Source organism: Rissa tridactyla, chromosome 3 (assembly GCF_028500815.1).
Source record: "Rissa tridactyla isolate bRisTri1 chromosome 3, bRisTri1.patW.cur.20221130, whole genome shotgun sequence".
Lineage (NCBI taxonomy): Eukaryota > Metazoa > Chordata > Aves > Charadriiformes > Laridae > Rissa > Rissa tridactyla.
Genome location: NC_071468.1, coordinates 116276749 through 116302412, shown reverse-complemented (window position 1 = coordinate 116302412; position 25664 = coordinate 116276749). Strand labels below are relative to the sequence as shown.

The following is a 25664-nucleotide window of genomic DNA, read 5'->3' as shown; positions in this document are numbered from 1 at the left end:
GGTGAAGGTTGTTGCAGTTGGGTTCATTAAAAGACAGAGTTCAACTCCTCGCCGCCGCACAGCGCTGCTGGGAGGCTGGTTCGGCGGCTTGGGAAGAAAGGGAGGGAGGAAAAAAAGAAGGGAAAAAAGGGAGAAAACTCGTAGTTACTTAAAAGGCTCGGAAGAGGAGCGGCGACGGGAAGAAGGGGCAGGCTGTGCGTCTCCCGAGGCCCGGCGAGGAGGAAGGATGATCAACGTGGTGGCCGTGTGGCTGGTGGCCCTTTGCTTCCAGGCTGCTGTCCCGGTGAGCGGCGCACGTGGGGCGGCGGGACCGGGCTGGGAATGGGATGGGCTGGGGGGGGGCGGGGGGGGTCGCTGCGCTCCGTGACCCCCCCGCCCCCGGCTCCCCCCTAGCCACAGGTTACGGCGGGGGACGGTGCCCTGCCCTGCCAGGAGGGCTTCGGTGGCCTTTTGTGCCGTCGGCGGGCTCCGGCGGCTTTAATTCAAACCAGACCCGCCGGGGCCGCTCCCGACCTGCCGCCGGCTCCGCCTCGGCGCTGCTCGGGGACCCCCCGCCGGCACCGGCAGCCCCTGGGTGCGCCCGGGGAAGGGGACGGGACGGGACGGGATGGGGGGGATGTGGGTGGGATGCTCACGCCCGGCGTGGTGCGCCCCGGAGGTGGGGCGAGCGGTAAGTTTGGGCGAGCATGTGGCCCTTTGTGGCTCAGAAGTGTGTGTGTGTGTGTCCCACCCTTTCCGCGGGTACGGGTGACTTCTGAAACGGGGGTGCTCCTGCCGCCCCCCGGCACAGCCCGGCTGCGGAGGGAGGTCGGAAGGGGCCGGCCGCCTCTGTGCCCGGGCGCCTTTTGGTTTCTGCCCGCTAAAACAAAAAATCCCCGGTGCCCGGCTCGGCGCACGAATGTTCCGGCTCCCCCGGTGCCGGTGCCCACCGGCAGCCTCGGGAAACCAGCCCCGCTTCCCTCCCAACCCCCACCCCCCACCCCCCGCCCCGGGGCGGCGGCGGGCATCCATCCATCCATCCCGGCGACCCGCCGGAGCCGCCCGGGCAGCGCTGCGGGGCCGCCCGCCCCCCGCCTCCGGCTCTGCTCTACATTGATTTCGTCTTCTCTTTCCCCCCCCACCCCGTAATTAATCACACCGCCTTCGTGAGGCTTGCGCTTCCCTAAAGCTCCGGTGTTTGGGGGGGGAAAGCTGTCCTGGGGGTGTGCGGGGCTGCGGGCACCTCTTCCCCCCCGCGCCCCCGGGGAGCTCCGCATCCCCGCAGCAGCGGCCACCAGGTGTCATCCGTGACTCGGGGATGGCTCTCCCGCGGCTCCCTGCCTCTGCTCGCCCTTGCCACACAAACCTGGCCCCCGCAGCCTCGTAGAAGTGCGCTTTGCTCCGTGCTCCAGGTCTGTGCTGGGGGGGTCTGGGCTCTGCGTGGGACAGGAAACCTCGCGTCCACCTCTCGAGGGGTACCAAGCCCGAGTCACCGTCCCTTTCTCCTCTGGTGGGGGACACTCACTCCCCGCTTTCCCAGCGCGCACATCGCTCATGGAGTCCTCTTTGGATGAGGTAGAAGGAAAAAGCGGTGCACGAGGCTTTGGGTGAGCGGGCAGGATCGTGAGGATCAAAAAGGGCGTTTTTTCCTTTTGGAAAGGGAATAATTGATTTGAAGCCTTGTCTGGAGATGAACCACAGCAGCAGTTGGGTAAGGAGTGACGGAGCAAAGCGCACAGCAGGATTCGAGCTGCTCCAAACCTCTCCGGTTTCCCTGCACCGTTGTGTCTGTGAACTCTGCCCGTAGCTCTGGACACGTCCCCTTCTGGCCCACATGGTAGTGAGTAGTTATGAGATGGCTAAAAATGACAAGCATGTGAGCGTAATCACCCCTGTTTCATGGGGAGAGGGCTCCGCTTGTAGCGTCTGAATAAGCTTTCTACTGAGTAAAGTGGAAAAACTGCAGTTAATTTGCAGCCCCTGTAGTGCGTTTGGATAAAATTCCCGTATTGTAAATATCCCTTAATAGAAACGGTAAGGATATGAAGTAAATGCTTGTCCAGAGTTTTCCTGTCCGTAAGGGACACGCAGGCCTGGATGACACTTCAGGTTGAGGGGTTTCCTGGGTGAACACATGGAGGAGCAGCAGAAGTCCTCAGGGCTCTCTGTGGTGACTCAGCGCTGGGGCTGTTTCCCTTCTGATGATCACAGTGGCCTTTTTTTTTTTTTTTTTTTCCCTCCCCCTCCCCCCACGTCGAAATGTCAGTGACACAGACTAAGCTGCCTTTCCCACCTGTCGGGAATAATTACGCTTCTGCACCAAGTGGCAGAAAGCCCCTTGTGTTGGGCGCAGAAAACAGAGTGACCTTCCGCAGTCCTTCGCGTGGCGGATCGCAGTGCTGTGGGCACTGGCGTGGTTGTGTTGGGGTCTTGGTGGTCTGATCGTTGGAAAGCGTGTCACTGCTTGCCGGCACGTCGCTTGACCCTTGGCTCTGATTCTCTTGCTGTGCCACTTGACTCGTCCATGCATATTGTCGCGGAAGTAATACGCAGGAACAAAAAAGTGGCCAAATGGTAGCTGTTTTCTTTCTGAGCGCTCCTGCCTGCGGGAATGGTTGGGGAGGTTCCTATTCTTCTTCGAGGTGACGCTTTATAGCTCAAAACACCTTGTACGAGAGTAATTGCCCTCTTTTGTTATGATGGGGGCATCGATTTCCTTCAAATAAGAAGGGTGATGCATCTTCATGGATTAACCTACTTCTCTCAAACGGAAACTTCGACGTGGTGTAACCCTGCCGTGAAGCCAGCTGAGCCGAGAGGTAGCCTGCTGCGGGAGGGCAGCGGACAATCCAGCCTCCATCCCTCTGTCGTGAGGGAAGCCAGGGTTTGGATTGTTTCATCTGGTGTAGGCGCATGCTGGCGGTTAACACAAGCTTAGCAGAGCAGGCAGAACCTTTTTTTCCAAGGCTGATGTCATTCCTATCTGGATGTAAACTAATTAGAAGAAATTAGGTAGTCCAGGTTGCTTATTAAACGTGTAAGCAGTGGATAAGGAGGAAACACTTTCTTCCATAGCACGTGCAGAGCAGCGTCACATTATTTATCACGCACCATAAACAGCTCTTCTCCATCCGAACGCTCACTTGCTGGTGGTACCTCCCAGTAGACTGTGGACTCTGTTGTATCTGGTCAACTCTAATTAGAGCAGGGACAAATAAGCTGTGGTTTGCATCGTGTGAGGGGGCTCTGGTGCCAGTTCAGAGTCTTTTGTTCCAGGTTTCTCTCAGTTTCAAGTGGCTGGAAGAGCTAACATTTTTAATGGCGGCACCCTGAAACTTCTGGAAACCAAACAATCCTCTCTAACAACCCGAGACAAGTTACAGCAAGTGCAAGAAACCTGTAAGCCTGCTAAAATTAAGCTAGTGCACTAACCTGAAATGTAGGCTGCTGTTTTAGCAGCAAAATTGGGCCATTTTAAATATGTGTTTTGCATTGCTAGTGCTTAGATGTCTCCAGGTGGCCTATATAGTAGCACTTCGTCCTAACCTTGTTTGAAGTGGCTTTTGTGTCCGAGAGCCATACTAATGCCTCCGAGAGGGATGTTCCACGCTTGTTTGTGTCATCTGGCATCTAGGGAGCTGGGATTTCAGTAGGGCCTGCTACGGAGAGGAGGAAACTCACTCGTTGGGAGAGAGAAGATAGGACCCCATTCCCGAGGAGGTGCTGTCAATGATAAAATTGCAGTGCTTCGGCGTTGCAGCGTTAGTATTTTCATCTTAGATGTCTCCTACTCTTTGTTAACTCAGAGCTATTAATACAGCACTCCAGGACAGCTGGAGGTTGATGTGCTCGTCGGGACGTGGGGTACTTCAAATGGCGCTAGTCCCTCAGGACAGTGTTCAGTTGATGTTAAGGCACCTAAATGTAGGTGTCTATGTGTGTGCTGGGTGCCTAAGCTCTCATTACAGTCATGGAGATGTAATCAGTGGAGCCAAAGAGAGCGATTATCTGACCAGCCCCTGCACGTCTACTTCAAGGTGAGTTGCTTTGTCGGGGCTGCTTTGACTACGTCTCACTTTGCCTATACAGGGAGCATAGACACCTTTTACTTTAGTGTCTTTATCTGAGAGCAATTTAGCTCAAAGCAATAGTCTCTTTATTTGTGCGAGTTTTGTGGTAACTCTCTCCATAAACAAACAGACTGGACAGATGCTGTTTGTGTGCCAAGAGAAGTAGCAAAGCAGGGGGAAACATCAGCTTTCAGCGAGAACTTGTCCGCTCTCTCCTGTCCTAGTGTAGCTGGATCAGTGCCTCCAAGCAGTACCGGAGTCTTGCTCTGCTGAAGGCTGTGGAAGAAATTAGGGAGTATAGTTGGGGCCTGTATCAGTGTTCTGAAGTGAGGAATATGAGCAGAAACATGAGTGGGTGTATTTGGGATTGGGGGGATTGTGAGCTGTTGAGGAAGCATCATAGAATCGTAGGGTTGGAAGGGACCTCTGGAGATCATCTAGTCCAACCCCCCTGCCAGAGCAGGGTCACCTACAGCAGGTCGCACAGGAACGTGTCCAGGCAGGTTTGGAATGTCTCCAGAGACAGAGACTCCACCACCTCTCTGGGCAGCCCGTGCCAGTGCTCTGCCACCCTCAAAGGAAAGAAGTTCCTCCTCATGTTGAGATGGAACTTCCTATGCTCAAGTTTGTGCCCGTTACCTCTTGTCTTGTCCCTGGGCACCACTGAAAAGAGCCTGGCCCCATCCTCCTGACACCCACCCTTTAAGTATTTATAAGTGTTGATAAGGTCCCCCCTCAGTCGTCTTTTTTCCAGACTGAAGAGACCCAAATCCCTCAGCCTTTCTTAGAGCATTTTAGTATTTAAAGGCACTGTTTTATTTGTGGATTAGAAGTGAGGAGCCTTTGATACAGGCAGTGAACTTGCAAAGTGGAAGTTGTTTTGACCAACAGTGCAAGGGCTCCTGGTGTTTCTTACAGGTTCACTTCACTTCTGAGATGAGGAGATACTCTAAAACACAGAGAGCACGTGATGTCTCCTTAGGAGTGCTGAGTGTCAATTTTTGTTAAGAGGTCTCTAAGTTGGAGACGACTAGCGTACTTCATTTGAACTGCTGCTCTGCTGGGCTACTGGTGTACCGCAGAAATGAGCTTTATCTGGCCTGGCTAGAAACCTGGGATGGTGCGCTTTCTACCGTGGAGATGCTAGTGGAAAAGTTACTGCACCGTGAAGCCTTACCTCAAGGTGAGATAACATTTGGACCTCCTACGAGCAACTCTTGTGGAGCAACATCTGCTAATGTGGTGGTTTCCCAACCTCTCAGTTTCTCAAGCAGTGCTTGGCTGCAGCTGACGTTCTGGGTCTTGTGGAACCGGCATGGGTCCAACGGAGTCTGTTAGCTTGGGCTCCTTGCCATGCTTGACTGTAATGTTTGTATCTCACCGCTGAGACCAGTCTCACCAGCGAGGCTTGCTTTGCTGGATGGGAACCAGTGCGTTAGTGGGATTTGGATGGAGTTGGTAATAGAACTTCCCGTTGAGTCACTGGAGCTGCAGTTACAACTGAGTCATGGAGGTGTTGTAAGTCATGGCTTTCCCTTCTAGGCTTCTAGTTTGAAACCCCTCTGGGTTGAAGAGCTCTTGCTGTTTCACTTGCGCGTCTTGCTGCTGTGATCTCTGGTAGAGCTACCTTCTCCATAGCCCTTGTTTTTGCAATATGGTTCTCTTTAATGTCCACTCATTTTGCCTCTTAGCGTTCAGGGCTTTTTTAATAACTGAAGGGTCTTCAGGATCGCTGTTGCGGGATGACTCCTGACTAAATCAGAGGCACCGATAAAAGACAGGGAACTGCCCGCCAGCCAGCTTAAAATACTCAGGGGTATCTTGCCTTTCATGGGGGCTCTGTGTTCTTGTCATGCTCCACCCTGTAACTTTTCCGCACTGCCGGTGCAGTGATGACAATGTCTTGTATGCCAGTCAGGGAAACAAAGGCCAAGTCTTGATTTCTTTTTTTTTTTTTTTTTTTTTTTTTTTGGCTGTAGGCAGTCCCAGGCACACACTCCTGTCAGCCACCCTCCTGCAAAGTACAGCAATGACTCCTCCGAGCGCCCCGGCTCCATCACCCCAGCGTACGCAAGCCACAGGCTGAGAACGAACGGGGGTTGCTCTTTGTCTGCCTGTGGCACGTGATGGGGAGGTTATTGCCTCTTAAATGGAAGGAAACTTGAACTCCATTCCAGTCGTAAGGGGAGCGTGCCGAGTGCTTTCTGGGCAGCACCGCAGACCACGACTGTCCTGCGCTGTACACAGGAAAGCTCTTCTAATTAGTTTCTAATGCTGGTGGCAGTACACATCCTGGCGGGAGCCCGTCAGCAGCTCCAGCCCAGCCCCTTGCATCTAGGGATTATTAGAGGAGCAGACTGTATATTGAAGCCAGAGGTGGGCAGGGGAGAGCGGAGCCAGTCTACCATCTGGAGAGCAAGCAGTGATTAACGTTAACGATTTCCAGATGAGAGCTCCTGTGAAGCTCCACGCCGTAGCAGCGGTGCTGCTGTGGCTGTGTTGGGAGGGAGGGAGGGAGCCTTTGTATGTTCCCTGGGGACAAGAGCTGGCAGCTACGGCGCTACGGGAGGAGACTACCTGGCTCTTTCCTGTCCCCGGACAGGACCCTATTGCTGCCTTAGCGTATGCTGTGAGAGCAGTGGAGTGGGGAAATACAAATATAGGTATGTGTATATTTATATAGAGAGGGATCTACCCCTGTCATGTGCTATTTGTTAACCAGCTCACAGCAGGATTTGGAGGCTGTGTGTCCTGACCCCAGGATGGTGATCTGGGAATTTTGGTGCCTGCGCTCTGCGCAACCACGGGAGCTCAGAGCAGCCTGTTTGTTTATCTACCAAAACATCAGTCCGGGGTAAGAACACCTCTGCAGAAGAGAGAACCTGTTATCTTACTGACCAGCTAATAGGTGTCTTCTTTAGGGACCGAGCCCGGGCTTTCTTTGGTCAAGAAGTTGAGGGGTAAGAGGAGTAAAAGTCCAAACTAGAGGAACCACAAAGCTTGCTTGAATTCATAATATATGGGATGTTTTTCACTCCCCTGCTGTGCTCTGTGCTTACGAGACTGTAGTAGAGACTCTCGCGCTGGCAGGTTTGATGGCCGACTGAGATTTGTCCACCTCGCTGGCTCTAACAGGGCATAAGTGGCACCTACGTGCAGTGGAAAAGTGGTAAGTGAGGCTTGCATCGAAACTTGCCTAACAGCCCGCAGCTAGACAGCTTTGACTTCTAAATCTCTTTCTGTCCTAACGGAGGAATCATCTAGATCGTGACTACTTTCCCATCGGTGAACAAAGCGCCTAACAAAAGAGGCTGACTCTGGCATGTCTGGGCAGTGGCAAAGGAGTGCTCCGCTATCGTGCGCTCGCATCAACTGACTCACGGCCTCGCGGAGGAGAGCTGCTCGCTTAATCCTCCGGCACCATCCGCTCCGCTCTGAAACCCGTTTAACTTGTGAGAAGTTCCTCCGTCTGCGTCCGTAGTCGCGCCGAGCTGGGAAATGGTGGGGAGCTTCTTGCTAGAGAAGCTGGCAGATGCGATTATGAATAACGAGAAGTTATTACTGTAGTAGCTGGAAAGCGCTAAACGCTCAGTGTGCCCCCGCCTCCCCAGCGCGCAGCCAAAAGGGGTTTAAAAAGAGCCACCAAACCTCCTTGCACTGGTTCTAGTAAATAAAACAGGCTGTGTGCTAGTTGTCCTGTAGCCAACTGGAATGCTAGAGTCCCAAGCGTATAGCAAATCTCACTTTCTGACCTATCTTTTAAGACTCCCCCACCAGCGGATTGCCTGCTGGGGAGCCTTCCCATGCATTATCTGGGGGCAGACCAGTTGGCAAGGCTGGAAACTGTGCCAGAGATCACTCTAATAATTTGATGGTATAGATTGCGTTCCAGTGCCCGGGGACGTTCCCTGATGTTGTTTAATTTACTAGTATGGATGTAGCCAGTGGGTCTCTGGCAGCAGGCCCAGAAATGTTATGAAATTGTGAAAACTGCAGTATCCAGTAAAAGAAAGTGAAAGTTCGTACGAGGAGATCACGACTCTCTCTCTCTTTCATTGAAAACTGAACCTTTTTGGGTGCTTCAGAAGGATGAGCAACTACAGTTGCGTGAGAGATCCTGCGTAATCGATCAGCTGAGGTTTGCGAGGTGAATACCACAAACCTGGAAGAGCGGAGTGTTCGGGGTAGCAGTGATGGTGCTGGGACATGCCAGTGGTGCAGCCTGCGCTTTTAGAATTGGCCCATAAGGTGGTCCTTCAGCATTCCATGCTCTACTTTCTGTAGAGATATATCATGCTGACTAGACTTGGCAGTCAGTGAGTAGACCCAGAAGTTTATTCTTATATGGAATGTCTTTAACTTAGTGATGTTTGAACAGGGTCTTACAAGTTTGGTCCATTGATATGCAGCATCTAGCTATCCTGGTGGTACTCCTTGCAAGAAACTTGTCTGAGCTAAGGGACGTGTTGCGCTAGGAGTAACTTGGTACTAAACTAGTTTTTAGTATTGTTTTATTGACTTGTCTTAAATGCCTGACAGCCCATCAGAGGTGGCAGTAGTGATGTCTTTTGTCTCTTCACAGTATAGGTGTGTAAAACGCAGGGATGTCCAAATCACAGCTTAAGTCTTACAGTTGCCCATGTGAGGTGGGAGAGCATGTAGACTCCGCAAATGTGGTAGCATGTCCCCCGAAACTCTAACCTCCTCAATTGATTTGGTGACTGCTCTGAAACAAGGCTGTGGAGAAGACGGATGAACAAGCTGCAGGCATGCCCTGTTTGCAAGGGCATGTAGCGATAGGACGAGGGGCAATGGTTTTAAACTAGAGCAGGGCAGGTTTAGATTAGACATTAGGAAGAAGATCTTTACCATGAGGGTGGTGAGACACTGGAACAGGTTGCCCAGAGAGGTGGTGGAGGCCCCATCCCTGGAGACATTCAAGGCCAGGCTTCACGAGGTTCTGAGAAATCTGATCTAGTTGAAGATGTCCCTGCTGACTGCAGGGGGGTTGGACTAGATGGCCTTTAAGGGTCCCTTCCAACCCAACACGTTCTATGATTCTCATATCCAAAAATGAAGGCATGAGGTAGCTGAAGCTGGTATCTGATACGGTGAGACTTGGATAACGGCTTGGGTCGAAGGGAAGCTCTCTGATTTATCCTGCCTTTTTATCAGTCCCTTGTTCAGGGTTCTGCTGTACAGATGTGGTACTGAACAGCGGAACAGTGTGACTCTAGGTCAGAGTCGATGAGTTTAATCTGTTTGGTGTTTGGTCAAGAAATGCCTGATGTTTGTTTCTGGAATGAGTAGAACTGTAGGTGACTAGAGTGCAATTGCAGCAGCAGGTTTTTTTTTTTTAAAGACTGTTTCTGATGGGCGGATTTCATTTGATGCTTCAGCTTTGAAATGATACTTCAGCCCTCATGACTCAGCCTGGAAGTACACCAGCCAGCTGCCATAATCTCACTCGGGTGTTGCATAATTTAATTGCGAACGGGGCAGTAGTAAGCAACTGCTGTCAGAACTTTTGTCTTAACGGGGGATTACCAAGGCTTTTGTAAGCCTGAACACAGAGACCATTAGTGTCCTAGGAAAAGGCACTGAGAGCTTCATCTCCGCACCATTGTATATGGGTGGATCACTTGCTGTATGCTCCAGTGGTTATGAGATTTCTCAAAGGGAGTTCATGCAGTCTGAACTGCGGTCTACATTAGAGTAATTCAGTGAAACGTGGTCCAGCCTGTGCCCAAAGACCATCTGGCCTACTGCTGTTTATTCCAAGGAGACTAGTAGCATCCAAAACGCTTACTTGCTGCTTTTCTTCGGCACCTGCATTCAGGAGCTGCTAAGACTATGTGGAAGGAAGGGGAGATGCTGAAAGTGCTTCTTTGAGAAGACTCTTGGGATGGGGGAACAGGGTATATTCCTGGTCTGAGACGCGGCTCCTGCGTTTGATGGAGATGTTTCAGTCCTTTTGTGCATGGCTTAGTCATGCTGGTGTAACTGCATCTGTTTGGCAGGGGTGACTTCTGCATTATAAACAATCTAGGCTTAGTCAGCACTGTGAGATCCTGCGGATAAAGCAGACCTGATAGCACGCCTCATGGTGTAGGGAGAGACTCAATTTCTTCACAGCCATGCTGGTTTACTCGAAGCTGGGAATGGTGAGGCACAGAAGCAAATGCAAGAAGTATACTCACAGAATCAGAGAATGGTGGGGGTTGGAAGGGACCTCTGGAGATCATCTAGTCCAACCCCCCTGCCACAGCAGGGTCACCCAGAGCAGGTGGCACAGGAACGCGTCCAGGCGGGTTTGGAATGTCTCCAGAGACAGAGACTCCACCACCTCTCTGGGCAGCCCGTGCCAGGGCTCTGCCACCCTCAAAGGAAAGAAGTTCCTCCTCATGTTGAGATGGAACTTCCTATGCTCAAGTTTGTGCCCGTTACCTCTTGTCCTGTTGCCAGGCTCCACTGAAAAGAGCCTGGCCCCATCCTCCTGACACCCACCCTTTAAGTATTGATAAGCGTTGATAAGGTCCCCCCTCAGTCGTCTTTTTCCCAAACATTAATGTGAGACATGCCAAGGTGCAGGAATTGCCCTGTGTTGGATCAAACCCTAAACTTAAAGCTGCTGGCATGGTCTGCGTGAGTCCAGCAACTGGCTGCTGGTTGAGACTCACAAGTTCCTTCGTCACAGACCAGTGTCTAACTGGTGTGAGTCATATGGTGCAGGAACAGAGCTCTTAGAACTGGTTACAGCCCAGCTATAGGGAGCGTGACCATATCAGAAGGGAGGTGCCGAACGCCAACTGTTGGCTCGTTTTGCTGCCCAAGCTGAACTTGCTTCTGCAGCTCCCTTGCAAATACCGAGGTCTTCTGTAGCAGGCTGACCAAAGGACCAAGTTGTGGGGTGTGACCGGTCCTGCCATCTGGTGTGCATATGTGAGACGGAGATTGGGACAGTGTCTGTTCAAGCCAGGCAGCTCTTTCTGGATGCTTCCAGTTCCCTGATCGATCAGCTCTTCAATGGGGGGTGTGCCTGAAAAGGATTGATGGTGGTGCTGGAACTGAGAACCTGGGTATGAAATTTATAATGAAACACAACATCCAGTGGTAACAGATGTCTGGGATGCGTGCATGGAAAACACAGATTGTTAGCAAAAAAAAAAAACCAAAAAAAACATTTCACAAACATTGGAGACTTCATTGTGCCGCCTCCTGGAGAAAATGTGGAGTTTACCAAAATGATCAAGAAGGCCTTGGATGGTTGAGTCCTAGGCTGGTTGTCACGACGTGAAGGGTTTGATGTATGTCCTGTAGGGTAAGCTACGGGCACGTCAGCTGGGAAGCTAAAGCAGAGTTTGATAGCGGCAGGCCTTACAGCTGGCAGGTGTTTCTGCCGCTGAAGTGTCAGCAAATAAAGTACTTTTTGTTGTCTTGTGCATAGGCAGTTGCTATAGGATATATCCACTTGCTATAGGATATATCCTCCTATAAAACCTTAAGTCTGGGTGGTTCCACTGTAACTTTATGTAAGTAATCAGAATACCTTGTCAGCTTTTCTGTTGTTGTAAGGATAACTATTTGCAGGCTTAAGTAGTCTCATTAAGCTTGCCGACTAACTTCGCTTTAGCTGAGACCTTTGGTACGCCAGGGTTGCGAGCTCACCTTTCTGCTGAGGTTTAAATATCTTCCTAGCTGCTAGGAGCCAGAAGTACTGCCAGTAAACCCTTAGTTTGGTACACTAGGGGTTTTTATCTGAAACTTGGGTTTCACTGACGTAGAGTAGCACTGCACGCAGTTTGCTCAAATTAGAAACATATATAGGTCTCACTAATAGAGTGAAAATGCTTCTGTGGTCCTTCAAGAAGATTTTACAGCTTTGTCTGCTGGCTCCTTGGCATATCTCGCACCAGGTAATTGCTGGAGTTGAAGGCAGAGAAGAGGGGGAAACTCCCAGGACTGAGATAAGAACCTGGGTCTTCTCCCAGCCATGTGCCTGGATACAGAAGGCTGTTACACTTACTCTTGCCTGATAACAATTCCTGGAGGCAGGAAATATTCCTTCATGTTGGCTTCCCATCCTCAGGTGAAGTGGAATAGCTTCTTACCCCCCCAGAATACAGTGTAGCGTGGTGATGAGGTTGCTTCTGACTTCTGGGAACACATCTGCTCAGGACAGAGCACTCGTGGAGCTGTAGTGTTGCTCGTGGTAGTTTCCTTGTCACACAAAGCTGGCATGGAGCTCATTTGAAATGGGTAGTCGTTCCACCAGCCAGGTTGTACGGTGTTTGTCTCCAGGAAATGGGCTTCCCTAGGACCAGAGGCACACGTTTTCCTCGTGCTGCTGAGAGGCACGGGTGATTCATAGTGTGCCACCAGCCTAATTTGAAGACTTGAAGTGCTCTTGGCATGTCTCTGACTTCCGAGCTGGGACTTCCTAAGCTGAATGGCTGTGAAAAGAGCAAGTTGTGGTCCTGTGGGACCTCGAACTGCCTCTCTCGTCCTGACGTTGGTGTGCTGCAGGCTTGTGCTGCGTTCTGCGGTGATGGCCTCAGCAGGAGGAGCGTGTAGGGTTGAGCCGCTCGGCATCCTGGCACGTGGCCTACAGCTGCACGCTGGCCAGTTTGAGCTAGCAGGCCTACTAGAAGACAGTCTCAAATGGGACAAATGGAGACACTAGATACTTTGCAGCACTTTGCTCAAACGTACTCTTGGACCACGTCCACCAGTCTCGGAGCTCTAATGCAAACCGGTCTGCTGTACTGGGAGCTGGGTTGTTTCTTAGCTTTATGGGGAGAGGAGACTGGCTTCTCCAACTCCTGCGTGCTGTCCCGGAGCATTCAGGTGGTGTGAAGACCACTATTGCACTTAGCAGGGAGTCTCGGTGGTTCTGTAGTGAGTTTCACTCCAGTGACAGTCCGCACTGCTGATCCTTGAAAAGTGGGTGGCAAGAGATGGGGCAAAGAAAGGAATTCGCACCCAGATGGAAGCGAGACTGTTCATGGCAACAGAGGTCAATGTATGGACGGGAGTAATTCCCTAAGGATAGGGACTGGTTTTGCTGGGACTGCTGTTGAAGACATAAGGTCAGTGTGTTTGTGCATGTTGGAGGGTGACGCTACAAAGTCGGGTCTCCGTTAAAGTGGCTGTAACTGCTCATCTGAGGCGAGTTGCTCAACCTCACCTGCCGGCGCCCCACAGCAGGGCCTGCGTGCGTGCTGCGGGCATCCCGCGTGTGGTGAACTAGCCATGTCGGAATAGGTGGTAGCCAGGGGGCATGTGGCTGTGCTACTGCAGGGGGAGGAAGAGGCAGCACGGACCTTAGATCCTGTCACTTTTAAACATGACCCTCCCGATGGAAGAAGAAATTACTGCGTTGCAGTTACTAGTGCTCATGGGTAGTGGGGTCTGGGCTACTCGAGTCCTTTGCTGGATGGGTTTCTGTTGCATTAAGATCTTCTGACCTGCAGCATCCTCCCCTCTTTTAACCTTACTTTGTCGGGGTTCCTGGGGGCAGCCCACCACTGCCTTTGGCTGAAACTAAGCAATTCCCCTCTGCGCTTTTCTAAACAAGAAGAAGAACTGGCTGTTGCCGAATCTCCTGAGATTCGTCTAAGGCTGAATCTCCTCTGCTGGTTTTGCTACACGAGAAAGTAAGAAGTGCTGGTGCCTTTAAGTCAGAGGGTTTTGAGATAAGTTAGGTTTGTCTGGTCTCAGCTTGCGCAGCCCGCTGCTCATGTCTCAAGCCAGCTGAAATGGTTTGAAATTAATTCCCTGGGATGAACTGGAGTCGTTAGCTCTGTGGCCTCGCTGAGCTGCACCGACTTTGCACAACTCTTTGAGGTTATACGTTGACCGTGGCTTTCTCATGCGATCTGAAGAAATGAATGCCGGAACTATCAAACATGTTAAAGAGCTGCAGGGAAAGCTCTTTAAAGAAAAGGAGTTATGGCGTAAAACTGAACTGGCTTCTTCTCATGAGATTAGCTGCAGGGAAAAGAGCTTTCTCATTAGACTGCATCTTCAAAACAGAGGCTGCCTTGAATGTGGGAGACAAAAGGTACCCCACTTTTGGCCATATTGTGGCAACCCGTGCCTGCCACCGATGCAGGGTTGAGTTGAGTGCTTGTTGTGTGCCATGTCTGTGGATGTGTTGACCTATCTGTGGGATTCAGTCATTGGCTTGGGCTGTCCTGCTGGGCTGGAAGGAGCAGGCTGGCAGGAGTGAACGCAGCGTGCAGTGACTTAGTTTGGTATATCCTCCAGGTGAAAAAGCAGGAGCACAGACTCTTAACTCGCTTCCCTGTGTAGCTGAAGGACTGACCATTCTTCTAGTGGAGCTGGCTGAGAGAACTGGGAGGCAGCTCAGCTTTTCCGCATGAGAACAGACGTGGTGCTCCGTATGCTCCCAGCAGTGCGCACAAGTGATGTGTCGTCACCGGTGCTGCGTGTGTTGCACGGCCACAAGTTTCCCCGGCTGTGGTGTCGGTAAACCTATGGGACTCCTGCAACCCCTGGCTTTGCTCGGCCCTCTGCGGAAGGATGAGCAAAATACTGCTTGTCCAGTACTAAACTGCAATTGCAACTCCTGTAAAGTTCAGGTGTCTCGAGACAAAAGCAGTAGCAGTGCTTTTCTTGAATAAGGCATCCACCTAGCCTTTGCTGCCGTGTTTAGGAGATCAGGGAGGACTTAAAAGCAATGTTGTGAGACTTAGGAACAAACCTTACCCATTGTAGGGGTAAGCCTTACCCAGACCTTTCCAGTATCTGAAGGGGGCCCACAAGAAAGCTGGAGAGGGACTTTTTACAAGGGCATGTAGTGATAGGATGAGGGGTAATGGCTTCAAACTGGAAGAGGGTAGATTTAGATTAGAGATTAGGAAGAAATTTTTCACTATAAGGGTGGTGAGATACTGGAACAGGTTGCCCAGAGAAGTTGTGGATGCCCCATCCCTGGAGGTGTTCAAGGCCAGGCTGGATGGGGCTGTGAGCAGCCTGGTCTAGTGGGAGGTGTCCCTGCCCATGGCAGGGGGGTTGGACTAGGTCATCTTTACGGTCCCTTCCCACCCAAACCATTCTATGGTTGTGAACAAGGAAACTCTCTGCAGAAGAGAACTCTCCCTGCAGACCTCCTCCTTGCTCCTTTTTGTATAAACCTGCGCAGCCCATTGAGGCAGCCTCTGCTTTGCATGCAGCCTGCAGTCTGAGGGTGGTGAGCCGCATTTCCATAATGCGTGGCGGTGGCAGGGTGTTTTACTGCCCCTCTGCCGCAGGGTCGGTGAATGTGTGTCAGCAGCATCCCGGGAACCCAGGCTGTGATTCTCCGTGGATTGCTTAAGCAGCCCTGGCTGCCGCGCTCTGCCCTGTGCCAATACAAACACTTGTGCATTCATGCACCGAGCAGGACTGGGGAACTGGTCCTGCTGGAAAATTCTTTGCATGATGTTTTCTCCTCTTTTTTTTTTTTTTTTTTTTTAAACCAGACCAGTTCCCTGATCTGGCTCACCATGAGACTGCGCGAACAGCTCTGCAGGGGACGGTCCACGAAGCATGAAGGGACACGCTCTCGTGGGAGGTGGTAGTTTAAAGGGCACCGCTGAAGGATGTGAAACCCAACCTGACGGTGACAGGCTGGTTCATTTTCGCTCTTGGCGCATTGATTGCCTGTGTTTCAGCCCTAATTAATTAAAAAAAAAAAAAAAAAAGCTGCCCTGTCACAGTGAGGAGAAAATGCAACGCTGATTGGGCTATAGGGTGGTACTTCTCAGGTGAGTCTCTAGGAGCATCGGGGCTGCAGCTGCTCTGTGTGTGGAATAGCTGGATGCTCTTCTTCCTTGGCCACTGCATCTTGTTGAAAGGATCAGGGATGCTTCTACAGTTGTGGCTGCAAAACTTGACAGAGGAGGATCAAAGCGTAGTGGACGGTGAGCACTTCACAGCCTGTTTTGGTCTGCCCTTAGTGGAATAGATTCTAAAAGCTCTCATCCTGTTTTGAGTAGGTGTTGGAAGGCGTTTCACTGCCTCGAGAGCCGAGTGCCAAGAGGTAGTAGCTACTGTGTGACGATCAGGTGGCTCATGCTTCAAACAAGAGGAACTGCTGTTGTGGCTAGGACCTCTCCCTCAAAGATAGTCCCCTTCTCAAGTCACCGGCCAAAAATAGAAGAGGAGGCCGGTAAGAGCTCAATTAACCAAGATTTTCCAGATTTCTTTATGCTAATAAGGATCTGATAGAGAAGCAGCCAGATTAACTGGCATAATTACCTCTTACCAAGCTGCTAAAACGATACTTGCCTTGCCAAGCAAAAAAGCATCCTTTGCTCTCCACTGGCTTCCCTTTGGAAGGAGCACGCTGTGAGCCGCTCGCCAGCCTTACTCCACTTGGCATAAACTGATGGATGGAAGGGTGGGAGATGCTGAAGCCTGTTGGTACTCAGCAAAAGCTCACTGGGGCAGGGGGGAACGACACCCTCTGAAACGGGGAGGGCAGGTAGTTGTAATGCTTTGAACGGCCTCTATTGGAACGTTAGCCAGGGATGAAAGTACTGCATAAATCTAGTCTCTCCAGTCCATGGGCTGTTTGCGGGATGGACTGTGACTGTTTTCCTGCTCTTTGGACTGTGCCGTTAGTCTGCATCTTTGGCTCTTGTAGGAAGAGAAGTACTCCCTTGACCTGCGGGGTCACCAAGCAGCGCTGGTGCTTCTCTTGAGCAGGGGAGTAACAGGAGAAACAACTGGAGGAGCGTTTAGCTGAGATGGTGCCACGCCGCTACTGACTTGCGATGTAGTGGGCTTACTTACACACGAGCTTCGCTTCTGACCTGCCATGTGAAAACATCACTTCTGTCTCGGCTACTCCAGAATTTATGGCTGACCGTTAAAACTGAAGGCCTGCGTGGCCAGCTTAATGCTGGCAGTCTGTGTGGCTGCAGAAGAAGGGGGATAGGTGAGGATGCTGCTGGGGTTTGGTGGATTTCTGCCCCCCCCGCCCCGCCCTTAATCATTTAAGACCATGGACATCCGGGAGTTGAGTTAATCACGTGTGGGCTATTAACTGCAGAATATCAAGCTTTAACAAAGCTAAAACTTCTTTCAGCAGGTGGTTTTGTCTTCCCACACAGTAATATCAATATTTTGAGGTCAGAGGCTCTTCAGGCTGCTCTGCCTCGGGCAGCGTTTCTGTTAGCGGCTCTAGCTTTGCTCCTCAATACATAGAAAAAGGTGAAAGACACACCTTTCTGTTTGAGTTTATTTTAGAGCTGTTCAAATCCTTGTGAAAGTCTTTTTCTAGGTGCTCCAATGTCATATGGTAGCCAAACTAGAGAGCAAAGGCTTGTCTTATCGTTTGGCTTCCCATGAAGTTGGAAGAATCTTGCAGGGCGCTCAGGGAAGCGTTTGAGGTGGGAGAGCTCGTTACAGCTCATTCCTTTTCAGCTGAATAAGAAGGATTTATTAGGAGAAACAAATGTGCAAATTTAATGGCATTATTCAGTTAATGGCGGATTTCAAGTGTTTTTGACACTGCTGTAATAGGCTGATTGCTAACTCGGATTAATAAGAGTGGGATACAAATCGTCCTTAATCTAGTTTAGGGCTTGTAGCAGCTTGTGGCAAAGCCAGTGTGTTTTTGCTTACCTCAAAGAGCCATTTGAAAAAAAGCTGCTTCCTTTTACATACACCATGGCTCCAAATTAAAGAAATGTGGTTCCCAGTTTGGGTGGGGTGAGATCAGCTAATAAAGTACAAATCTCCCCTCTGTCATGAGGAAAGTACTTCAGATCCGTGCTCTAGCAGGAGGGAACGCTCTGGCAGCTGATGGGATAAGCACAGAAAGATCCACGTATTGAGGCTGGGACCAAAATGAAGACTGAAGAATAGTTAGAAACGATGCTTTAAAAAAAAAAAAAAAAAAAAAAACCCAACAAACCAACCCAACAAAAGTCTGGAGTATGTCAGACTTCTGGAGCCAATAATGTTGCTAATGATTTGTGAAAGCCTGGCCCATTCTTGATTAAATTGGAGATGCCACTAAGCAGCTTTCTGGTTGTCCCAGCAGAACTGAATAACTATTGTTCTGCAACAATGCGGCGCTCGGCGAGAGCGGAGGCTGATAGTCTCCCTGGGGTTCCCCCAAAACGGGCCGCTTTGATACTTGGGGGAAGGGGCCTTTGGGAACTGGTTAATGCATATCAAAAATGCTGTTTAAAAATTTTACCTCTCGCATGCAACTGAATTCAGTGACTCCAAATCAAAACGGCTAGGCAAGTATTCCCAATCAGTTGTCTGAGCTGCTAAAAAACAAAAACAAAAACAACCCCCAAAAAAACAAACAAAAAAAAAAACAACCACCCCCCCCCCCTCCAAAAAAAACCCAAACAAACAAACTAGAAAAATACGAGCTTGTTAAATGGTAAAAAACCCATCATCCTGTAGGTGCAGTGTAAGAATTGAAAGGTTTTTTGACGAGAATATGTGAGATGATACCATCAGAGATCCTTCAAAGGACCCAACACCTGAAATTAAACGTGTTCACTGACGCCCCTCTGGCATCAATTACAACGTGAATGGTCCACAAATAGTCTCCGTGGACTGAAAAACAAACTGGATGATGCCGGAAGTAATTTCTGAAAGCATGTCCACATCAGCTGGTTGTATCTAACAGCGTGATAATAAAATTTTGAGCTGAAGTAATGCAGAGTTGTTGGTAGAGCAATCTTGCTTTAAGCTGGAATTTATTTTCAGCTCTTTCATGTGATAGCACGACCCGGTGATTCAATCTGTGTTCTGCGCCCCTAATCCTCTTGACTAATCAAAACCTTTCTCATTGGTGTAACTCAGCTGCAGTAAAAGGTCATGGAAAAGCCTTGACCATGAGGTGTTCGTCGCCTGAACAGCACGGTCCGTCTTCCTGATGCAAACCCAAATTAGCTCAATCCCTTCCGATGCTGTCCTGAGTCGGTGTTCTATGTTAACCTTGCTGGGTCCGACACCCTTCAGCAGCAGATCGTTACAGAAGCATGACCTTTCCGCTGTACTTGTATTTTGTGGTCTCACAAGGCAAGGTTAGTGCCTTCCGTGCCTACTGAAGCTGGAGTCTATGGAGCAAGAAGTGTGGTCTTTATATAACTGTACAGTTGCATAAATTAGGCAAATGTTCCTTTAATGCTCAGGTGTCGTGAAATTGGATGATGTCATGAAGTTACATCACTTTGTGGATATTCTGATTGGTATCCACCTGTGCATAATCCTATCCTGTCCCTTGAGTGTTTGGGGCAAAGAAAGTCCCTCTCAGATCCCAGGCCTCAAACTACCTCGTCAAAGGGAGATGCCCTAACTCCCAGAGGAGCAGCTTGGGCCAAGACGCTTTGGGACAACTAAGTAGAAGGACACATTTAGTGCAATTTCACTAAGTTCTCATGTAAAGCTCTGGAAAGCAGACTTTATTAATCCTTTATTGTGTTTTCTATTATTCTTTCGAAGTACAGTAGTCAACCTCAAGGCATAGGGAACCACCCTGAGCCTGCCTTCATGTTTGCAGGGGGGCTGCTGAGCAACAAGTGGGCAACTCTACACTGGAGCAGCATGGGTCGCCATTGGTTTAGACTGGGCTGTACTGGACTTTCCTCCTCTGAGGAGGCACTAGCTATCCCTGCTAAGATACAGAAACCAAACTAGGATTCAAACAAGTACATGACAAAGGCTGTGGAGAAGCAGGAGGTGCAGCAGCCTGGGAAGAGGCTAGAAGCTCAGGTGCGAGGGGAAATGTAAGGGTAGACTGGCTGAACACGCTGGATAACAGGAAAGGAAGGATGGCATGACTGAACAAACCTCATCCGTTAACACCACAAGGGGAAGGAAGGGGTGATGGCTCAGTAGTCAAGATCAAGAGCTGCTATTTCATTTCCTGACAGTCTGTGATCCTTTCAGGAGTGTTGCTAAGGTCTGGAGACCCTCACATCTGTCCAGGTGTGCTTGCAAATCCTGCATGAGGATTCAGATTTGGGGGAAAGTTAGTCTTGATCCTAGATAAAGGTGTGTGGTGGCAGGTCTATGGGCAACGAAAAGCTGGAGAGATGGCATTCCAACTGCTTCAAGGTAGAGCCTTTCCGCCAGGAGGAGAATGCACACACCCCCCCTGCCTTTTGCAATTCATCCCCCTTTTTTGCACTCAAAACCAACCTGAGTGGGAGAATGAATGTGCTTGCCACTGCTAGTGCAAGAAAGGAGGGGAAAAAATGGTCCTCAACCCCCCACTCCCATCAACCAAAATGGTGCAATTTCTGATGTCTGACTGACTTCGCTTCTGGGTGTACTGGAAAGGCCGCTCAAGGGAGCAGAGTTTGGGAAGCCTGGCAGTTCTTTCCCTCTTCTTTCTGCACTCACAGTTCGTACTCTTTAATATTTGACGTCTAATGAGATCAGCTTGTGTGAGTCACTGACCTTCGACACCAGAAGGAAAACATAGAGGAAGTACTTATCTGACCTACTTTCCGTGGATGAATGCAAAAACACAGTGCAAACAAGCAGGGACAAATCTAAAAATCCAAATTACCTCATGACATGCAGCTGAACAAAATCTAATTTCTAGAAATTACTCTAGAAACATACTTGCAGAAGCTTGAGGAAAAGTGGTGTGGTTTGGTTTGTTTTTCCGGTAGAGGAGGAGAGTCTAAAAAGCTTAATATCTATATGAGGTTTTTTTGTTCTTACTTTTTTTTTTTTTTAATTTAAAAAAGGTCATCTAACTACCATGATGGCCTAGGAGGGGTAAGATCTTGGGCGTGATTAGGGCTGGTGGCAGCTTCCATAGTTCTTTGTCTTCAGAGAGGGCAAATCTAATGGGCTAGTTAACCATAGTTGTTCTATTGAAATGTGGGAAATGGATAAGGTATTAAGGATGGAAGAGAAAACTGGATAAACCTGATATCTTAAAAGAATGGAAAGGAGATAGGGCCAATAAATACAGCCGTGTAGGTAATAAAGTGGCAACGAGAGAACTCAATCGCTTTGACAGATCATACTAGTGCTGGCTGACTTCTTCCTAGGACGAAGATGAGTGTTATCGTCATTTTTAAGTGACACTGTGTTAATGCAAGCTGAACAAATATAGTGGGCCTGGGTGCAAAGCTGGCAACAATGCCTGTTGTTCTTTTTACATAACAAAATGAGATTTCACACTCCTGATAAAACCATGATCAACTTGGATAATGCAATGCAGTATCTCCGAAACTTGCAGATGGGCCAGTGCTGGAAAGAAATGACGAGGGCACCTTGAGCATGGGATAAAAGTCAAAATTCTGGAAAACGGGGAGTGCAGTTGGATGGGGAAAGACAAAAGTCAGAAGTAGTGACTTATAGAGCTTTGGTCTGAAATCTGAGAAGGAGAGTGACTGGTTAGGTAATGGTAACACTGCAGAGGTAAATGTGGGGCTAGTCATGAGCTGAGAGTCAAGCGTGTTGTACCAATAGCAACAGTAAGTGTATACTGCAGAGACCAACAAGATGCATGAAGTAATCACTCTGCTTTATTTAGTGTTGTCGTCTTTGGATAACCTGAACGGCTTTGAATGTTGTGTGTTATGATGAGCAGGTGCAGTAGAACAGGGGTTTGGCCTCTTGTTTCAGCAACTGAACTTCTGTGCTGGTTAGTGTACTCCTCGAGGCATAACTGGAGAAAGCTCAGGGCTGCGTTCTCCTGCGTGGAAGGCTGGTTTCTATCTCAAGACTTAATCTGAGCACCCACACTTACAAAAAGAGAATCTCATTCTACTTCCAGTTAGATGGTGTAGTTTCAGATGTGTGAACAGTGCTGGAAGAGCTCAAAAAGGCAGAGGAGCCAAACTACTTTGTCTCCCCTTCCTTTCTGCTCCTTAAAATTAATGCAGTAATTCACAGATGAAGCGGTTGGTAGATAACGAAGACACGAGCAGTCAGAACCTGAAGCAGAATGGTTGTGTTGTGTAAGGACTGAGCATCGGCTGCTACCAGGATGCAGCTCTGAACGGATTCCTTGCTTTCTTCTTTCCCAAAGGGCAGCCTGGAAGCAGCGCAGAGAAGGGAGGCAGCAAGACTGACCTTTTCAACATCAAATAGCCTAATCACAACTACTCCTTTGGGGAGGGGGGATGGAATGAAGAAAGATGAGGAAAATGCAATCTGAACGAAGAAAGTTTGTGTAACCTTCAGGAGCCCTTAGAGGACTCTGCCCAAGCAACATGGTAACTAAGTAATCTCATCACTTATGTGCCGTTTTTCCTTCTCTTTAAAGCAAACTACAAATCTGAACCTTCCTCCTGAAGATCTTGATTCATCTGGTGATGACGATGATGCGTTCTCAGGTTCAGGTGCAGGTGAGTTATTAGCACTTATACTGTTAGTGCTTGATCCTTCCAGACTGTGGCAATCGAGATTTTGATGAGCATCCAAGCTAAGGGGGGGGGGGAGGGAGGAATCACACACATACCCACCCCAGAATATGAGAGTTGGGAACAGAGAAAGAGCCTAACCTATTCATCTTGAATTGCTTCAGATACTAGCAATTAGCAGAAACTGAGTTGTAGGAGACTTGAAAGAGAGCAGAAGCGGACATACTCCATGTCATTGCTAATACGAGATGTTGTGTGAAGAATGTTATGAAACTGGAGTCATTTACTCACGGAAAAGAGAGACTGTACGAAGGGCCTTTGTCCCCTCTTACAAGCTGGTAGGAGATGACCACTTAAAGGTGTGTAAGCCCCAACCTGCCAACACATATTAAGTGCAAATTTTATCTGTTATCAGATGTGTAAGTTCTCATGGACCATTATTTTTTTAAAAGCGGAATAAAGGGGGTTTAGGGTGGGGGAAAAGTCTACTGGACTGATTACTAAATGCACGAGAGAGACCTTTGGTGCTCAGTGCTGAAGGTGAGGAGATGCTGATGAGGAAAGAGCAAGCTATGGAAAGCTAAAGCTTCCTTCCAGCCAAGTGCTTGTATTTTAGATTAAATTCTGCAGGAATAAGCCCCCGAAGTCCGTGCCAAATATGCCGGTGACTACAGGTGTTGAGGATACAGGTGACTGCTCTGAATCACATAAAAGATATTTATGGGAGAAGAGTCAGGTAACCATCCTGAGAAAAGAGTGTACTGAAAGCAGACGTCCCCCTTGTCAGCCTGCCCGCAAACAGACTGGCACCTGTGCCCTGGGGAGAAGCAGATGACTAACAAAGTACTGCTGAGTAGTGCGTTGGTCTGTCCCTTCCTTATTCCACTGAAATGGATACGGAATTACGAACTCAACTGCAGTTGTTATGAAAATTGGCTATGCAGGTTAGGCATCCTCCTTGGACCAGAGTCCTGAAGATACTATTAATAGGTCTCTAAACTGGTCAAGGATAATATTTTTTTGTTTGTTTGTTTTGCAGGTCCCCTGACTGACCAGTCTCGCACCTGGAGAATCCCGGGAGAACCGACCAATTCCTCATTACTGGTAACACCAATGGATTTCAATGAACAGCTGTTTCCCGGGATTGAGAGCCGAACTGAAAAGGAAGTAATATCTCCTTCTGCAACTAGTAATGTAGTGACAGAGGAGCCGGTTGTAGCTGTGAAGGATGAAGTATCCATCCTGGGCTCACCTGATGAGAAACCAACAAATGATGCAGTTACAACAGTAAGAAGCCCCACTACTCACTCACCTTCAGTGGTTCATGTAACTCCTTCAGAAGCCTCAGACACAGTCCATGAGCTCGAACCTAAATTCCCTAGCTCTCATGTGCCAGACACTAAAGACGTGCCTGAGCCCCACTCTACCATCCATCATGAGGGAGACATCGCTGCCACCCCCACGATGATGGCTCCAAAGGACGTGGTTCCCACACATGAGGAGGTTTCCGAAGACGGCTCTGGAGACCCGGTGAGCACTAATAGCTTTGACACCCTTTCCAGGGAGATGGCTTTAGTAGTATGGAGTAAGTTGGTTTATGCAGGAAAGGGTGGTAATTTGTCAAAAACAACAATTGATTTAATAGGTTATATTGGTGGAGGGTTTTAGATGAGAAAAAAAACAAAGCTGTGGAAAGTCTCCAGTAAGAGACATGATGAGAAACACGAATAACCTGCCTTGTATGTCCCAACAGGGAGATTTCATCTTGACTAAAGATGAGGATTTGGTCCCCACCCAGAACTCAGAAGTGCTAGCTGACTCTGGGAGGAATGCCAAAGCAGCAGGAGCCTCGGGAATTATGGACAGAAAAGAAGTTCTTGGAGGTACCTGATATTCTGGATTTCTAGTTGGTAAAAGCAGACTCTCGTAGGAGTCTTCCAGGCAGCAGAAGCTGCAGTTCTGCGAGTACATCTCTGGGCGTGAAAGCCAACCTTTTATGTTAGACGTCTGAAATGAGGGTGGTGGTCTAGTGGGAGGTGTCCTTGCCCATTGCAGGGGGCTTGGAGCAAGATGATCTTTAAGGTCCCTTCCAACTCAAACCATTCCATGATTCATAATCTTGTGTTGTCAAAACCCTAATGGGGGCAAATATTAATCTGCTAATAGCAAAGCAACCACTGCTAGTTATCTGGCGTTTTACGTTTAAACCTATTCCTTTGCTCCACTCAAAAATTACAGTGAATACACTCATGCTGCCTGGGTCACATCACTAGGGCTGAACAACGCGGCCTCGCGTGCTTTGCAGCAGGGGCCGGTGGGAGATCGGTTCCTCCAGGTTTACCTCGCGTAGATGAGCAGGCTCTTGGTAATGGCAGGATGACTGCTTTGGGAGGGGGCAAAAAGGCAGATTAATTTCTGGAAGCCATGAAGTCAGGGAGTGCACAGTAAGGAACAATCTGGAACTTCTAACCGTTATCTGGTGTGGTGCCTAGAGTAATTTGTGGCTCTTTCCCCCTTCTAGGTGTTATTGCTGGAGGACTAGTAGGCTTGGTGTTTGCAGTGTTTCTAGTTGCGTTTATGCTGTACAGAATGAAGAAAAAAGACGAAGGCAGCTATTCACTGGATGAACCAAAACAGTCTAACGGAGGATACCAAAAACCACACAAACAAGAAGAATTCTATGCATAAACACTGATCTTCAGGACATTTCTTATTCCATCTTTCCTGGACTCTTCTCTCCCTGCACGTGGACCTCCTAGTGTGCTTTGCGTTAAACTTAAGCCATATGATCATTGGGTTATTTGCCCTTACCACTTTGCCATTGGAAATTTTATAACTACAAAGTAGATCTGGATTCATTGAACATTCCCCGCTTTCTTGCACAACTTTTTTTTAATTTTTTTTTTTGTTTGTTTGTTTTTTTAAAACAGAAGTGGGACTGCAAGTTCCTAAACTCACTTTGGTTTATCTAAAGACTGCTGGGGCAGGCGGTGGGGAGAAGATAAGGGAGCACTGTATGTATAAATCTCTTGATATTTAGGGAAAGGGCTAGCAAGAATAAACAATTATCAGTGCTCAAATTCTGTATAGCAGGGATCCTTCCTATTTAACTCATAGATGTGTTTTAAGTGTAACAAATGGCTGCACCGGCCAGACGTTTGGTACACTGCAATCCTCTAACTCTTTCTAACTGCCGTATTCGAAGCACTTAATGCCTATGAAACATCAAGCTGAACGTGGTCTCTAGCGA

The 25664-nt window shown here is 49.1% G+C and overlaps 1 protein-coding gene across 1 annotated transcript; it reads left to right on the top strand.

Moving 5' to 3' along the window:
• SDC1 (syndecan 1) lies at positions 1-25333 on the top strand. Its single transcript, XM_054194096.1, has 5 exons — positions 1-283; positions 22318-22399; positions 23454-23944; positions 24168-24297; positions 24936-25333. The coding sequence occupies exons 1-5, from the start codon at positions 227-229 to the stop codon at positions 25100-25102; spliced, it is 927 nt and encodes a 308-aa protein (XP_054050071.1). The 5' UTR covers positions 1-226; the 3' UTR covers positions 25103-25333.
• Positions 25334-25664: the final 331 nt, after the last annotated feature.

Coding starts and splice junctions, on each gene's coding strand:
- SDC1 (XM_054194096.1), top strand. CDS start 227: ATGATCAACGTGGTGGCCGTGTGGCTGGTGGCCCTTTGCTTCCAGGCT. Junction 284..22,317: donor GCTTCCAGGCTGCTGTCCCG/GTGAGCGGCGCA, acceptor TTCTCTTTAAAG/CAAACTACAAATCTGAACCT. Junction 22,400..23,453: donor GTTCTCAGGTTCAGGTGCAG/GTGAGTTATTAG, acceptor TTTGTTTTGCAG/GTCCCCTGACTGACCAGTCT.